The sequence below is a fragment of the Cebus imitator genome, unplaced genomic scaffold (genome assembly GCF_001604975.1).
Source record: "Cebus imitator isolate Cc_AM_T3 unplaced genomic scaffold, Cebus_imitator-1.0 Scaffold166, whole genome shotgun sequence".
Classification (NCBI taxonomy): Eukaryota; Metazoa; Chordata; class Mammalia; order Primates; family Cebidae; genus Cebus; species Cebus imitator.
The window spans coordinates 3,457,198-3,473,510 of NW_016107481.1; the positions used below are offsets into that span (position 1 = coordinate 3,457,198).

The 16,313-nt window shown below is 36.9% G+C and overlaps 1 protein-coding gene across 9 annotated transcripts in view; it reads left to right on the forward strand.

The window, feature by feature from the left end:
• Positions 1–16,313, forward strand: part of CCDC18 (coiled-coil domain containing 18) — a 100,543-nt gene that overhangs the window by 56,268 nt on the left and 27,962 nt on the right. For all 9 annotated transcript variants that reach the window (XM_037744155.1, XM_017544186.2, XM_017544182.2 and 6 more), the window contains 4 exons: positions 4,494–4,661; positions 7,720–7,862; positions 10,785–10,948; positions 11,154–11,367. In XM_037744155.1, coding sequence (XP_037600083.1) covers positions 4,494–4,661; positions 7,720–7,862; positions 10,785–10,948; positions 11,154–11,367 — 689 coding nt within the window. The remainder of the gene's footprint in view (positions 1–4,493; positions 4,662–7,719; positions 7,863–10,784; positions 10,949–11,153; positions 11,368–16,313) is intronic.

The window sequence follows — 16,313 nt, forward strand, 5'->3', positions numbered from 1 at the left end:
AATACATAGAAACTAAATCATCTAAACTGTATGTACTTTGATTTTTTAAAATAGGAATGTCAGTTTTTTTACTATGATCTTCTTTAAAGTAGTGTACAAAATACGTTATTTTGGCATTTATTCTACTGCCCATGCTCACATTACACTTCAGAGTGAATAGACTTGGCAGAGATGGGATCTACCTAGAGGTAGGCAACATTTGTAATAGGAGAATTTGTTGAGCTTTAGACTTTGCACTCATGGAAACATCATAGACTATGGTGGATAACAGATATTTACACACACAATAAATAGAACAATTATTATTTTTTTTTTTGAGATGGGATCTTGCTTTGTTGCCCAGGCTGGAGTGCAGTGGTGCAATCTTGGCTCACTGCAACCTCAGCCTCCCAGGTTCAAGCAATTCTTGTGCCTCAGCCTTTCCAGCAGCTAGGATTACAGGCATGTGCCACCATGCCTGGCTCATTTAGAATGATTTTTAAAACAGCTGGAAATATATATCTAGGCTTAAATTGAATTAGAAACCAGAAGCAGTAATCAGGTATATTTGTCCAGACTAGGGAGTAAGTAATTTAAAAAGATTTACAAGCTCATTTATTGCCAATCATTAGCTCAACTGCACATGCATTGGCTTGCTTACTTAAAAGATCATATGTCACATGTTCATGTGTATTGATAAAAAACATGGAGAAGAATCCAAGTACTACTTACTATTGACTTATTTGTCTTTACAGCAAATTATGTCTTACAGAGAAAATTCTTTCTAATGTTGGTTAATATAATTAACACCTTATAACAGCAGAGTTGTGAAATTTTCATTATATATAGCTATATTTTAGAAACTCATTTCATTAATAGTGCATCCATTCTGTTAATAATAGGTGACATTATAAAGATATTTTTATCTTTTAAATCAGGGAATATGCCCCAATCATATAACTCGCTGAATAATTAAGTGACCCTATGGCATATTGGTAGTAATTTAGCCAGCTGCAAAAACTACATGTTGATTACATGTTGCAAAAAGCTAATATATATTCCTCTGAGCTTTTGCCTCAGCCACATACTCTTTTCCAGATGCTTAAATATATTTATGATGAAAATAATACTTTGGGATTCTGAATTTTTGAAAGACATTTAATTTCATATTAAAATGTTTTTAACAGTGCTTTTAAAATGATAAAGTCATATGTTCATGCAAAATTACATTGTCAACATGATAAAAGAAAGTAGATACAAAGTAGATGCGAATAAGCTGTGTTTTCTGCATACAGAATTTATTCAATAAAATCAGTTATTTCATTGATAAATATCTTCATTTAAATGGATGGACTTAGATTTTGAGAAGCTGACATCATATATTTCTGCATTATATTTTGCTTTTAAGCAACAATTCTGCATTATATTTTACTTTTAAGCAACAATTAAGCAACAATTATCTAGTGATACTAGATAAAGTTATGTGTAAGGTAGATTTTATCTAAATTCTACTTTCTTATTTACTCCAATTAAAAATAGTAAGTACTCTGGGAATATAATAATACATTAGTAGAGAATATAATGTAAAAGCAATTTGTTCTATATTTACTTTTAAACTAAAGCCAAGTGGAAGTTAAAGGACAGTGCAATGAAATGTCAGTATAAGTTTGATAGATATAGGTTATATTTTATAAATATTTGTGTTAACTAATATTAGGTATTTCAATATATGTAATTGAAATTTTGTCAGTGGCTAGATTACTGAAATAAAATTTTGTTGTTATTATGTGGTAAGGCTTTGTGTTTTGGTTAGATCTTATTTTTTTCTTCTGTTTTGTCTTATTTTAATGTCTTGTTCATTTTTTTTCTCCAAATAGGTAAGTATGAGACAGGATGTTCCAATAAAGAAAAAAATAGTATTTAAACCTATCTTGCAGGCAAGTCAGTTCTATATAAAATAAACCACTGCAGAAGTGTGATCTGCAGGTTTTTTCAGGAGCTAAGAGAGAGAACAGAACAGGTGATACTGATACATATTTACACTAAATTATTTTCATACAGACAGAATTAAGCAAAACAGATTTGCATGAAAAGGGATTATAATAACAGGATTAGAGATCAGTTAGTTGCCTGTTATATCCAGGGTTACTTCTAGTTTACATCATCATATAATGAAGAAATCTGAGAACTAGGAGCTTCTCATCATGAGCAAAGAATATTTGGCTCTGAAGGCCTTAATGTTCACCTGCTGGGATAGTTAGGAAAAAAAAAAAAGCAAATCATGATTCTCTTCCACTATTTACTATAATGAGTTTTAAATTCCTTTTGGAATGATAATTATTGGAAAGATTGTTTGCTTTAAAGGAATGGCTTTATTTTCCTTCATTTAAAAATTTTATTACATAAGCAACAACAAGAAAACTTTTAAAGAACATTTACCTACAGCCCATTCTCTAATACTTCAGTTTTCATTTTTCTATTTACATTTATATTTTTCAAAATTATATTAATGAAATGTGATTTTTTAACTTTATAAATTTTTATATGTTAACTGTTTTTAATTATTTAAATGGTTGCATCATTTTTAATCACATTGACAATCATCAAGGGATGATTATTAAATCTTGATGTTATTAAATCTTCCATTCACTGTGGTAGATGAAGAATTATAAAATATATTTTAAATCGTGTTTTATTGTTGATACTATTTTTAAAATAATTTCTGCTGGCATATTTATTAGAGGACATCAACACAGGCTGCTCTCCACAGATATAATGATGTACATTTTTTTTTTTTTTTTTTGAGACAGAGTTTCACTCTTGTTGCCCAGGCTTGAGTGCCACAGAATAATCTCAGCTCACTGCAACCTCTGCCTCTCGGATTCAAGCAATTCTCCAGTCTCAGCCTCCCGAGCAGCTGGGATGACAGGCATATGCCACCATGCTCGGCTAATTTTGTATTTTTAGTAGAGACAGGGTTTCTTCATGTTGGTCAGGTTGGTCTCGGACTCCTGACCTCAGGTGATCCACCTACCTTGGCCTCCCAAAGTATTGGGATTACAGGCATGAGCCACCTTGCCCAGCCTATTTTTCTTCTTAATAGGTGCTCTTGGATAACTTTAAAAGTATCTTTTAAAGCAATTTTGGAGACCATCATATTCGAGTCCTAAATATTTCAAGTAATTAGTGAAATTTCTTTAGTAACTAGTGTCATTCCTTTATGTGTTTTTGGAGCATAAATATTCAGCAGTGCTTTGCTGGGATATTATTTAATAAACAATAACAATAGCATCAAACATTATATAATGCTTTTATGGCTATAGTTTATTATTAGTAAGCGTGAAAGAATCAGGTGGAATGCAGATAAAACCATGGCTGCCTATGCTCTTCACTACTTCTGGGAAAGATCAAACAGAACATGCTCCTTTTTATACTTTTTATAGCAATGAAATGTAGCAACATCTGTTTCCACCTCGGGAAGCCTATTTATGACTCAAAGTTCAGGATTTTTTTTTTTTTTTTGAGATGGAGTCTTTCTGTAGCCCAGACTGGAGTGCAGTGATGCGATCTCGGCTCACTGCAACCTCTACCTCCCTGGTTCAAGCAATTCCCCTGCCTCAGCCTCCCAAGTAGCTGGGATTACAGGTGCATGCCACCATGCCTGGCTAATTTTTTTGTATTTTTAGTAGAGACAGGGTTTCACCATATTGGCCAGACTGGTTTCAAACTCCTGACCTCAGGGAATCCGCCTGCCTGGGCCTCCCAAAGTGCTGGGATTACAGGTGTGAGCCACCGCGCCTGGTTTTGTCTGTTTGTTTGATTTTTGAGTTGAAGTTACGCTCCTGTTGCCCAGGCTGGAGTGCAATGGCATGATCTCAGCTCAGTGCAACCTCTGCCTCCTGGATTCAAGTGATTCTCCTGCCTCAGCCTCCTGAGTAGCTAGGATTACAGATGCATGCCACCACGCCCAGCTAATTTTGTATTTTTAGTAGAGACGAGGTTTCTCCATGTTGGTCAGGCTGGTCTTGAACCCCTGACCTCAGATGATCTGCCCGCCTGGGCCTCCCAAAGTCCTGGGATTACAGGTATGAGCCACCACACCTGGCCAGTTCAGAGTTTTTAATAGGGACTTGTTGCATAGGATCAATGGCCAGCCTACAAGTATCAAAAATTCCAGAATTCCAAAGGAAGCCATGTTTCAGTTCCCCAGGCAGGCAAAACAACCTCATCATTTAGGAAAATTTTAAAAGCCAAATTTCCAGATACCCAACCAAGAGCCAATCCTATAAGCAGGTCCTTCTAATACATCTCCCCATGAGAAAAATGAAAACTGCCCTTCCAATGACAAACTATAGACATGAATACAATTGTCCCATATGACAAAGATCGTTATCTGATAAGGAAGACAGCTTTGATATTTTATTGCCTTTTATTTGAAACTTTGCATTGTATTGAGATATACGTGTGTGTGTGTGTGTGTGTGTGTGTGTGTGTGTGTGTGTGTGTATTTGTAGGTATATTGTTTACAGAAAGAGCTAAAGATAAAAAATCACAGTCTTCAGGAGACTTCGGAGCAAAACAGTATTCTACAGCATACTCTTCAGCAACAGCAGCAAATGTTACAACAAGAGACAATTAGAAATGGAGAGCTAGAAGATATTCAAACTAAACTTGAAAAACAGGTATATATAATTAGCCCAAGATTGTTTTACTTGCATGAAAGAGAAATTTTTAAAATCACAAATAGACTTTCAGTTAGTTTTTTAAATTGCTGTTTGGCTGGATACTATGACTCATGCCTATAATTCCAACACTTTGGGAGGCTGAGGCAGGCAGATCACTTGAGGTCAGTAGTTTGAGACCAGCCTGGCCAGCATGGCCAAAACTCATTTCTACTAAAAATACAGAAATTAGCCAGCTAAGGTGGCACATGCCTGTAACCCCAACTACTGGAGAGACTGAGACATGAGAATTGCTTGAACCCAGGAGGCGGAGGTTGCGGTGAGCCAAGATCACACCACTATACTCCAGTCTGGGCGACAGTGTGAGACTCCATCTGAAAAAAACAGAAAACAAAAAACTGCTGTTTAACCTCAAGGATTTTGCCTTATAAGAAGTATTCTATATTAATATTGTAAAATAAAGTTCTATTCCTATGTAATCTGACCTCCAACTCTTATAACAACTCTTATATGTTTGCCATTACATACAATTTATAATTCATACTTCTTTATTCAGTCTGTCTTCTTGTCTTCCTTTACCTAATCTGAATACCTATAATTTTTCCTTTTTGGATCAAGACATAGTGTATGATATTCCTTAGAGAAATGGCAAAGCAGTGCACTAAAAGAAAAATCCCAAGGGAAAATACCCCTGAAAGTTGTAAAACGAAAAATTATTGCCTACTTGAATGTAAGAATCCTAGATAATTTTATACTAGAATCTAATCTTTTTCCTTTAATTCATTACTGAATTTATCTGAATTCTTTAGATATTTTACATTTTTATTTTGTTTTTCTCTTTCAAAAGAAATCAAATTTACAGTAATGTTTAAATTAGAAAATGATCGTCCCCTGTAATCTTACTGTATTTTCCTTTTTTGTCATTTGTATGGTCTTTTATCTACTTGTTCTGAATTCATCCTCAGCCTGTCCAGTGGAACTAAAGAATCTTCTTTTCACTGCATTTAAACACATCAGGCAGGTATTCTGTATTTTTTTTTTTAGGAGACATCTTCTTGTGACTCTCCATCCCTTTTATTAAAATTTAGACCTACTGCTTACTGTGCCTGCTATACAGCTAAATGCTTCATCCTGAAGCGTTTCTTTTCTCATTTATGTTTGATTCCCACTTCCTACATCTTTTGTCATTGACTCTGTTTCTTGCAGGATTATGATTCTTGTTCCTTTTAAGGTGGTTTTCATTTCTATAATGGTTGTATTTTTTGGGGGGGGTTTTTTTCCTTTTTTTTTTTTTTTTGTTACCAGTTCAGTTGTATTTTTTATTTGGTGATTTTATTTCTTCGTGATCTTTGTTTTAAAAGATTTTGTGTTCTCATTAGCTTCACTGATGTCTATGGAAGTTTATGTCTAAAAATTTCTTCATTATTTGAAGTAAATTTTTTGACTACGTATTCTCTTTCTGCCTTTCATTCATATTCCACTATGTATAGGTTCCATTTTGCATCTTTAGATTTCTTTATTTAATTAATAATTGAGTAGGTAGATTTTCCTTGGCTCCTTTCTGTTTTTACCTGAGTAGTGTTTTAATTTTATTCTTGGAACTTGAGGTGGAGGGATGGATATTAATGGGGTTTTTTTTGTTTTGTTTTGTTTTGTTTTGTTTGAGACAGGGTCTTACTCTGTCACCCAGGCTGGAGTGCAGTGACATGATCACAGCTGAGTACAGCCTCGACTTCCCTGGGCTCAGGTGATTCTCCCATTTCAGCCTTCTGAGTGTGTGCCACCATGCCCAGCTAATTTTTTTTTTTTTTGTAAAGACAAAGTTTAACCATGTTGCCCAGGCTGGTCTCGAACTCCTGGGCTTAAGTGATCCGCCCTCCTTGGCCTCCCAAAGTGCTGGGATTATAGGCGTGAACCACCACACCTGGCAAGATATTAATGGCTTGTAATGTATATTTAGTTCTTCAGTGAGGGATTTTAGAAGAGCAGGAGCAATATTCAGGTTACAATTGAGAGCTTAACTTTGAGACCACAGCCATATAAATATTCATGAAGACATGGAGTGACTGAGATTACCTAGGGAGAGAATATAGAATGAGAAGCAAGAAGATTGACTTGGGCAGATCCCTGAGGTATGTGATACATGGAAGCCGAAGTATTTCATTAAGGAAGGAAGGAATGTTGGTGTCATGGGCTGTTGGAATTAATGTCAAGTAAAATGAGGGTTGGGAAATGTCCATTGGAATTAGCAACTTGGAAGTCACTGGTGATGTAATCCCTATTTCTGTGGAATGGCCTCTGGCTATGGGTTGAAGAATGAGAAGTGAGACAGTGATACAACAAGCATAGAAAACTTTGAGAATTTGGACTATACATGGGAGGAAATAAAGGATGGTAGGTAAAGGGAGGTTGAGGTCTGAAGAAAAGCTTTTTACAGTTGGGAAAGTCTTGAACATGTTTAAGTGCTAATATTAAAAAAAAAAAATAGAGAGACTGAAGATAGATGGAAAGAGGAGATAATCGTAGGAAGTTCCTGAAAAAATTGGTAGGAATTAAATCCAGAACACCTATGAAGTAGTTTGGCTTATATAGGAGGAAAAATACCTCCTTTATTATAGTAGAGTAGAGAAAGAATTAATAGGAACAAATTCGAGTTACGATGGCAGCAAATATAAATTGTAACATTTGAGATCATGTGGAAATCTAGGAATGTGTTGAATGAGCCAATTTGTGAAGAAAAGAAACGAGCAGTTTGGTAAGAGAAGAAAGAGCATTTCAAATGGGGATAACGAAAAGAGGAAAATTTACTGTCATTTTTTTCAATTATTATAGCACTTTAGTGTTATGATGTGGCTACTTCCCTACATAGTAATATGTATGTAAAGTATCTTTATTATTAGAAAGTAAGCCTTGCTTTTATATTTTCAAAATATTTCTTCTTGGTTTGTATGTTGATTTTTATGATACATCTTGAAACTGATAAGCTAGGCTAGGTTACATATTTATAAAGGTATTTTTCTTCTGAATTTAAAATGTTTACTGAAAACTGCTTTAAAAGGTGTCAAAACTGGAACAAGAACTTCAAAAACAAAGGGAAACTTCAGCTGAAAAGTTGAGAAAAATGGAGGAGAAATGTGAATCAGCTGCACATGAAGCAGATTTGAAAAGGCAAAAAGTGATTGAGCTTACTGGCACTGCCAGGTAAAGTGTCAATATGTTTTATTTACCTTCCCATTTCAATTCAGTGGTATCTGAGTTTCACAATCAAATAATGTTCAGTGGAGCATTTGCTTGAGGAATTAATGTCTCCATAGTCTGTGTTCCTATTGTATTTTGTTTGTATTTCCCTCACATCTCTTATTATGCTTTTTCTGTATTATAGTTTAATACTTTTAACCTTCCTACTATAAGTTTCTTAAGACAAGGATCATATCTGGTTTATTTTAGAGTCTTACACAACAACTGGCACAGTTCTTTATACCTCATAGGCACTCAGCAAATGTTAATTGTGAATATCATTAAAAGTTGTAAGCAAAAATGTAAATGTACTCACATAGAGGAAACTTTTAGGTGATCCAATTATGTAGGGTAAGAGTGACAATATAAAAGTGGTTCTCAGCCTTTAGTGAATATTAAAATCACCTCAGGAGTTTGTAAAAAAAAAAACTGATGCCTGGCTCCCACTTTTAGATTAAATAAAACCTAAAGATTCTGATTTAATTTGGCTAGGCTGGTCCCAGGCATCGATATTTAATTGATCAAGAGAGGAACTCATGAGCTGAAATCTGTACCTAGCCTCTTCAGATCTCTTCTACTTTGTCATGAAGAATTGACATAATTTATAATATAATCAACCCACCCTTCTACCAACAGGAGTCAAGAGTGAACTTTTGCACTGGAACTAAAACCACATGTTCCCAGGTTCCCTATCCTCCATTGACAGGGGTCCTTTGTGCTCAAAGGACCAACTTGCTTCCTCAGATGTCCGTCACCCTCTCAACAGAGTTGAGGGCATCCCATGTTTAAGGCTAAGACCAAAATTTTTCAGATCTTCTTTCTTCCATTGACAGATGTTCTATTCAGTAACATGGCCTCACCACTAATGTCCACCTTGAGTCTGTGAAGACTGATTACATTATCACTTTATCCTTGTTTATGCCAGATACCACAAGAAGCCCTAGATTTCCAGGTCAGCCCTCATATCTCACACAAATTCCCAAAAGGCTCTCCACACATTCTGTTTCTTTCTCCAACCCCATCCCAACTTCTGAAAGACTTCTACCGTGCCTTTTGAACTTCATAATTCTTTCTTTATATTACTACTTTTTCTTTTTTCTTGCTGTAATAGAAACCTGACCCTCCCTTAAGGACATTACTTCTTCCCCTGTAAACTTCTGAAGTAAAAAACTTTTCCCTATATAGCTCTTGTACCACAGGGTTCAGGCTACGTGTGAAGTATATACTATTCTTTGTGAACCTCATGCCATCAGAACCCTCACTTGTCCTGATTTCTGTAGACCACCTGACTTACTGTTGCTTTCTCCAGCATCACTTCTGTCACTCTTCTTGGTGATTTCAATATACATCTGAAGTTTGATCCTTCTGACACCTTGGCTTCTCAATTGTAACGGTTTCTGTACTCTAATGATCCTGATCTTTAACATAACCCCAGCAACTTTCTCCCATGGGATTTATCAAGTGCTGAAAATTTAAATCAAAACCAAACAAAAAACTTTTTGGTGGAAAATTTCTAAAATACATATTTTCTTGGCATTTTTACTTTCCCTGGGTATCTCAGGGTTATCATTATATATATCATGCTAAAATGTAGTCATACGCTAATGAAACTTTTGAGGCATATACAGTTCTATTTTTTATAAAATGTCTGTAGGCTACTAATGCTTTTTGAGTCCTTGTATATATTTTCTATAATTTTCCCCTAATTCCTTTGCTGACAAGCTGTCTGTTCATAGCTCTGTATGCCAACTTCTTTTGATTATTCTTTTATAATCTGTTTTACATCTACTTTAATATTAGAGCTAATCGGTCAAGGTAAAAATTCTTTACTTGGGATTTTAGAAATGTAAAAGTGTCATTGGCACTTGTCTAATCTAGTAGTTCTTAAGTTAGTTGGTCTATGGACATATTTGAGGATCTGGTGAAAAGCTATAGCTTGTCCTCTATACATAGATGTACACATGTACATTATACATGTATAATTTTGCATATTGTTTCAGGGGTTTTATAGTTTTCCTTAAGTTGACTAATGGATTTCTGATTAAAAAATTCTTGAACAAATCCAAATTTGTTGAAGTTTTATTTAGAAAAGAAATGCTCCTAGTTGCAAACTCAATTTAGAAAATTTCAAAGATCAACAGAAACAGTGTTGACACAAAGAAAAATGAACTCTTCCTACCATTGAGGATAACATTAACAATTGTTTAATTAGTGAATATCACTTTGGAATTACCAACAAAGGGTCTCAGAACTGGCTCTTAGTATGTTGATTTGTCTGTAGAGGAGCTGCCATATTAGAATAAGCTCAAAACTGACAAAGTTAGTAAGCCTGGCCGTATCACTATGAACAACTAGTTGTATTTTCTCAGACAATTTACCTAGTCTTCCAGTTTTCTCTTCTGTTAAGCAGGGACGTTGCACTAGTCTAGGAATCTGTAGTCCCTTTTAAAGCTAAAGAAAGGATAGAACCAATAAACTCTGAGTAAAAACAACTGACTTGGCTCTCCTGTGAGTAGTATGACTTTTATGATGAATAATTTGATTGTTTGGCTTATTTATTGTCTTTGTTGCTAAAAACAAAAATTATAGATTAATGAGGTCCTTGGATGTTTTCAATAAATGCAGAGCTAAAGTTAAACGGAGTTAGACTGAAAAGAATACTAGGCTTGTTAAATATTACCAGGTAGTAGTAAAGTTGTATTTAGTGGTATGTAAAGTATAAAGGAATAGTTTTTAGTTGGAGAATTTTTTAAAACAGGTGATTTAAAATTCTTACTAGATATTTTGCTGATTATCCTCATATAACTTTCAGGCTTTCTTTAGTCCGTGACAAATCAGTTAGTTTTTTAAGTTTCTAAATTAGCCTGTTTTATTGTTTTTAATTAGGCAAGTAAAACTTGAGATGGATCAGTACAAAGAAGAGCTGTCTAAAATGGAAAAAGAAATAATGCACCTAAAACGAGATGGAGAAAATAAAGCAATGCACCTCTCTCAATTAGATATGATCTTAGATCAGACAAAGACAGAGCTAGAAAAGAAAACAAATGCTGGTAAGCAAGAGGTTACATGAGTTTAGTTGCTTATGTATTTGTACTTACGAAGTGAAATAATGTGAGAATTTGAGATGGTGGGGCTGGAAGGGACAATAAGTAGTATTTTGCCCCATGTAGATGAATAAAATTGAATATTCTAAACAAAATTTGTAATGAGAAATGGTTTATATATAGTTATAAAATCATTCTCTCCTCTTAATAGTAAAGGAGTTAGAAAAGTTGCAGCATAATACCGAAACTGAACTAACAGAAGCCTTGCAAAAACGGGAAGCACTAGAGTCTGAACTACAAAATGCTCATGGAGAATTAAAAAGTACTTTAAGGCAACTCCAGGAATTGAGAGATGTACTACAGAAGGCTCAGTTATCATTAGAGGAAAAATACACTACGATAAAGGATCTCACAGCTGAACTTAGGTGAGTTAATAATAAGAAATGATATTACAGTTATTGGTATTTCATTTTATTACTGAGTCCTTGAATCATACAGTTAAATGTGTCATTGCGTTCTAGATGTCTAAACTTCTCAACTGCCTTTGACTCACTTTGGCTCTTCCCAGCCAGCCTATCCCATGCCTTATCTAACTAATTCAGCTGTTGTTGGCTGCCAGAGCTCTCATCCTCAGTCATTAGACTATTTTATACTGGCCCTAGTGGTAAAAAAAAAAAAAAAAAAAAATGATGGGGCCAGCATACAGCAGTGGCAAACAGCAGAAGGATATAATATTGGTAATATTGTTCTTTATATTAAGTCCTTATTTTATGCCAGGACTCTACCAGGGACTTCACATATTATCTCACTCATTTCCTTGCAACACACCTAATAGAAACGTATTATCACCTTTTTAATAGTTGAGAAACCTGAGGCCTTGAGAAAAATAAAATGATCCAAGTAATACAGGTAGCAGAGTCTAGAGAAGGAAGTTAAAACACAAGTCCAACTCTAAAGTCTGGGATCTTAGATTAGCAGTATAGCATTAACTGCTATGCCAACACACATGTATAGTGAGTGGAGGTGGACAGCCAGATCAGAGCCAAAGTATGGGAAATAGATTCAGAAAAGGAAAACAGTTACAAATTAGGATGTAAAATGTGAAATGAACAGGATAAGGAGCAGCAAGATAACCCAGAACCTTAGATGTTATACCACAGAATTCAGTGTAGGGCCCCTTCTCTTCTGTATCCACAAACTCCAGTATTTACCTTTTCCTGTAATTCCAGATTCAATATCTAACTACTTACTGTTGTCTCCATTTGGATATTTTTAAAAAGCATCTCAAACTTGGCCAAAATAGGACTCATATATTTCCTCATAACCCTGCGCTTCCTCTAACTTAGCATGATGCAGTTGCTCAAACCAAAAATATGTAAGATTTTTCTTGTTCTCGCATTCCATCCCTTTTTTTATCCAGTGTATTAGCAAGCCATGTCAACTTTATTTCCAAAACGTATTCTTTTTTTTTTTTTTGAGACAGAGTCTCGCTCAACACAGGTTGGAGTGCAGTGGCGTGATGTTAGCTCATTGCAGCCTCTGCTCCCGGGTTCAAGCAATTCTGCCTCAGCCACCAAGTAGCTGGAATTACAGGCGCCCACCACCATGCCCAGCTAATTTTTGTATTGTTAGTAGAGGCGGGGTCTTGCCATATTGGCCAGACTGGTCTTGAACTCTTGACCTCAGGTGCTCCACCGTCCTGAGCCTCCCAAAGTGCTGGGATTACAGGCATGAGTCACTACACCCAGTCCCAAAACATATTCTTAAATCCATTGATTTCCTGGCCTCTTTTCTATTATCCTTAGCACAAAGCGTCATTTCTCACCTAATCCATTGCTGTAGCTTCCTAACCAGGCTCTCTGCTTACGTTCTTGACTCCGTCCCAACAATCCATTTTTCTGAAAATAGATTTAAGTTTATTATTTAAGACATAAATTAGGCCGGGAGTGGTGGCTTACACCTGTAATCCCAGCACTTTGGGAGGTTGAGGCAGGCAGATCACAAGGTGAGGATTTTGAGACCACCCTGGCCAATATGGTGAAACCTCATCTCTACTAAAAATATGATATTAGCCAGGCATGGTAGCAGGCATCTATAGTCCCAGCTACTCAGGAGGCTGAGACAGGAGAATTGCTTGAATCCGGGAGGTGGAGGTTGAAGTGAGCCAAGATCACGCCACTGTACTCCAGTGTGGACAACAGAACAAGTAAGACTCCATCAAAAAAAAAATCATATTGCTTCACTACTTAAACGTTCTAATGGCTTTCTAAAACCTTCAGAATAAAATCCAAACTCCTTCAGAAATGAAAATAAAAGCGACATTGATATATCACTTCATACCCACTAAGGATGGTCATTTTTAAAAAACAGAAAAGAGCAAGTGTTAGCAAGTGTGGAGAAAATGGAACCCTCATTCATTGCTGGTGGGAATCTAAAATGTTGCAGCCACTATAGAAAATAGTTTAGCATTCCTCAACAAGTTGAACGTAGAATTACCATATGACCCAGTAATTCCATTCCTAGTTTGGTACCCAAAAGGGTTGAAAACAAGTATCTAAACAAAAATTGTATACAAATGTTTACAAAGTAAACCAAAAAGTGAAAACAACCCAAATACTCATTAACAGTTGAATGGATAAACAAAATATAGTGTATTAGTCCATTTCATGCTTCTGATAAAGACATACCCAAGACTGGGCAATTTACAAAAGAGGACTCAACAGTTCCACATGGCTGGGGAGGCCTCACAATCATGGCAGAAAGTGAAAGACACATGTCACATGGTAGCAGACCAGAGAAGAGAGCTTGTGTGGGAAACTCCCCTTTATGAAACCATCAGATCTCTTGAGACCTATTCACTATCATGAGAACAGCATAGGAAAGACCCGCCCCATGATTCAGTTACTTCCCACTGGGTCTCTCCCACAACACATGGCAATTCAAGATGAGATTTAGGTGGGAATACAGCCAAACTATATCATTCCGCCCCTGGCCCCTCCCAAATCTCATGTCCTCACATTTCAAAACAAATCATGCCTTCCCAACAGTCCTCCAAAATCTTAATTCATTTGAGCATTAACTCAGAAATCCACAGTCCAAACTCTCATCTGAGACAAGGTAAATCCCTTCTGCCTATAAGCCTGTAAAATCAAAAGCAAGTTAGTTGCTTCCTCGATACAATGGGGATACAGATGTTGGGTAAATACACCCATTCCAAATAGTAGAAATTGGCCAAAACAAGGGGGCTACAGGCCCCATGCAAGTCTGAAAGCCAGCAGGGCAGTAAAATCTTAAAGCTCCAGAATGATCTCATTTGACCCCATGTCTCACATCCAGGTCACACTGATACAAGAGGTAGGTTTCCATGGTCTTGGGCAGCTCTGCCCTGTGGCTTTTTAGGGTACAGCCTTTCTCATGGCTGCTTTCACGGCTGGTGTTGTCTGTAGCCAGGCACACGATGCAAGCTGTCAGTGCATCTGTTATTCTGGGGTCTGGAGGATGGTAGTCCTCCCTCTTCTCATGGCTCTACCAGGCAGTGCTCTAGTCAGGGACTCTGTATGGGGGTGCCCATCTCACATTTCCCTTCTGCACTGCCCTAGCAGAGGTTCTCCATGAAGTCCCTGCCTCAACAGCAAACTTCTGCCTGGACAACCAGGCCTTCCTATACATCCTCTGAAATCTAGGTGGAGGTTCCCAAACCTCAATTCATGACTTCTCTGTACCCCACAGGCTCAACACCGGGTAGAAGCTGCCAAGGCTTGGGGCTAGCACCATCTGAAGGCACAGCCTGAGCTCTGTGTTGACCTTTTTTAGCCACAACTGGAGTGGCTGGGATGCAGGGCACCAAGTCCCTAGGCTGCACATAGCACGGTGACCCTGAACCCTGCCCATAAACGTTTTTTTCCTCCTAGGCCTCAGAGCCTGTGATAGGAGAGGCTGTTGCAAAGATCTCTGACATGCCCTTGAGATATTTTCCCCATCCCTGGGGATTAACATTCAACTCTCTGTTACTTAGGCGAATTTCTGCAGCCAACTTGAATTTCTCCTCAGAAAATGGGATTTTCTTTACTATTGCATTGTCAGTCTGCAAATTTTCCAGATTTTTATGTTCTGCTTCCCTTATAAAATTGAATGCCTTTAACAGCACCCAAGTCACCTCTTGAGTGCTTTGTTGCTTAGAAATTTCTTCCCCCAGATAACCTAAATCGTCTCTTTCAAGTTCAAAGTTCCCCAAATCTCTAGGGCAGGGACAAAATGCCACCAGTCTCTTTGCTAAAACTTAACGAGTCACCTTTGCTCTGGTTACCAACAAGTTCCTCATTTCTCTCCAAAACCACCTCATTCTGGACTTTATTGTCCAAATTGCTATCAGCATTTTGGTCAAAGCCACTGAACAAGTCTCTAGGAAGTTCCAAACTTTCCCATATTTTCCTGTATTCTTCTGAGTTCTCCAAACTGTTCCAGCCCTTGGCTGTTACCCAGTTCCGAAGTCAGTTTCACATTTTTGGGTCTCTACAGTAGCACCCCACTCTACTGGTACCAATTTACTGTATTAGTGAGTTTTCACACTGCTGATAAAGACATACCCAATACTGGGCAATTTAGAACAAGGCTTATTGGGCTCACAGTTCCCACATGGCTGGGGAGGCCTCACCTGGAAGGTGAAAGGCATGTCTCACATGGCGGCAGATAAGAGAAGAGAGCTTGTGCGGGAAACTTTCATTTTTAAAACCATCAGATCTCATGAGACTTATTCACTGTCACAAGAATAGCACAGGGAAGACCTGCCCGCATGATTCAGTTACCTCCCACTGGGTCTCTCCCACAACACGTGGGAATTCAAGATGAGATTTGGGTGGGAACACAGCCAAACTGTATCATATAGTGTATCCATACAAAGAATATTATTCAGTCATAAAAGGAATAAAATACTGATGCATGGTACAATGTGCATGAACCTTGAAAACATTGTGCTAAGTGAAATAAGCCAGATATATGATGCATAATTCAATTTATGAAATATTCAGAATTGGAAAATTCATAGAGAAAGATTAGTGGTTGCCAGGGACTGAGGGAAGGGAGAATGGAAAATAAGTGCTAATGGGTATGACGTTCTATGGGGGGACCAATGAAAAAATACTGGACATAGTGGTGATGATTACACAACATTATGAATATACTTAATGCCTCAGAACTGTACACTTTAAAAACGATTGAAGTGGTAAATTTTATGTTATATGTAGTTTACCACAGTTAAAAAAGAATCCAAGCTCCTCATCTTGGAATACAAAGCCTTATGTGGTCACGTTCCTGTCTACTTCTCTGGCCTCTTTTTATACAACTCTCCTTGCTCCTGGCTTTTTTCTTATAC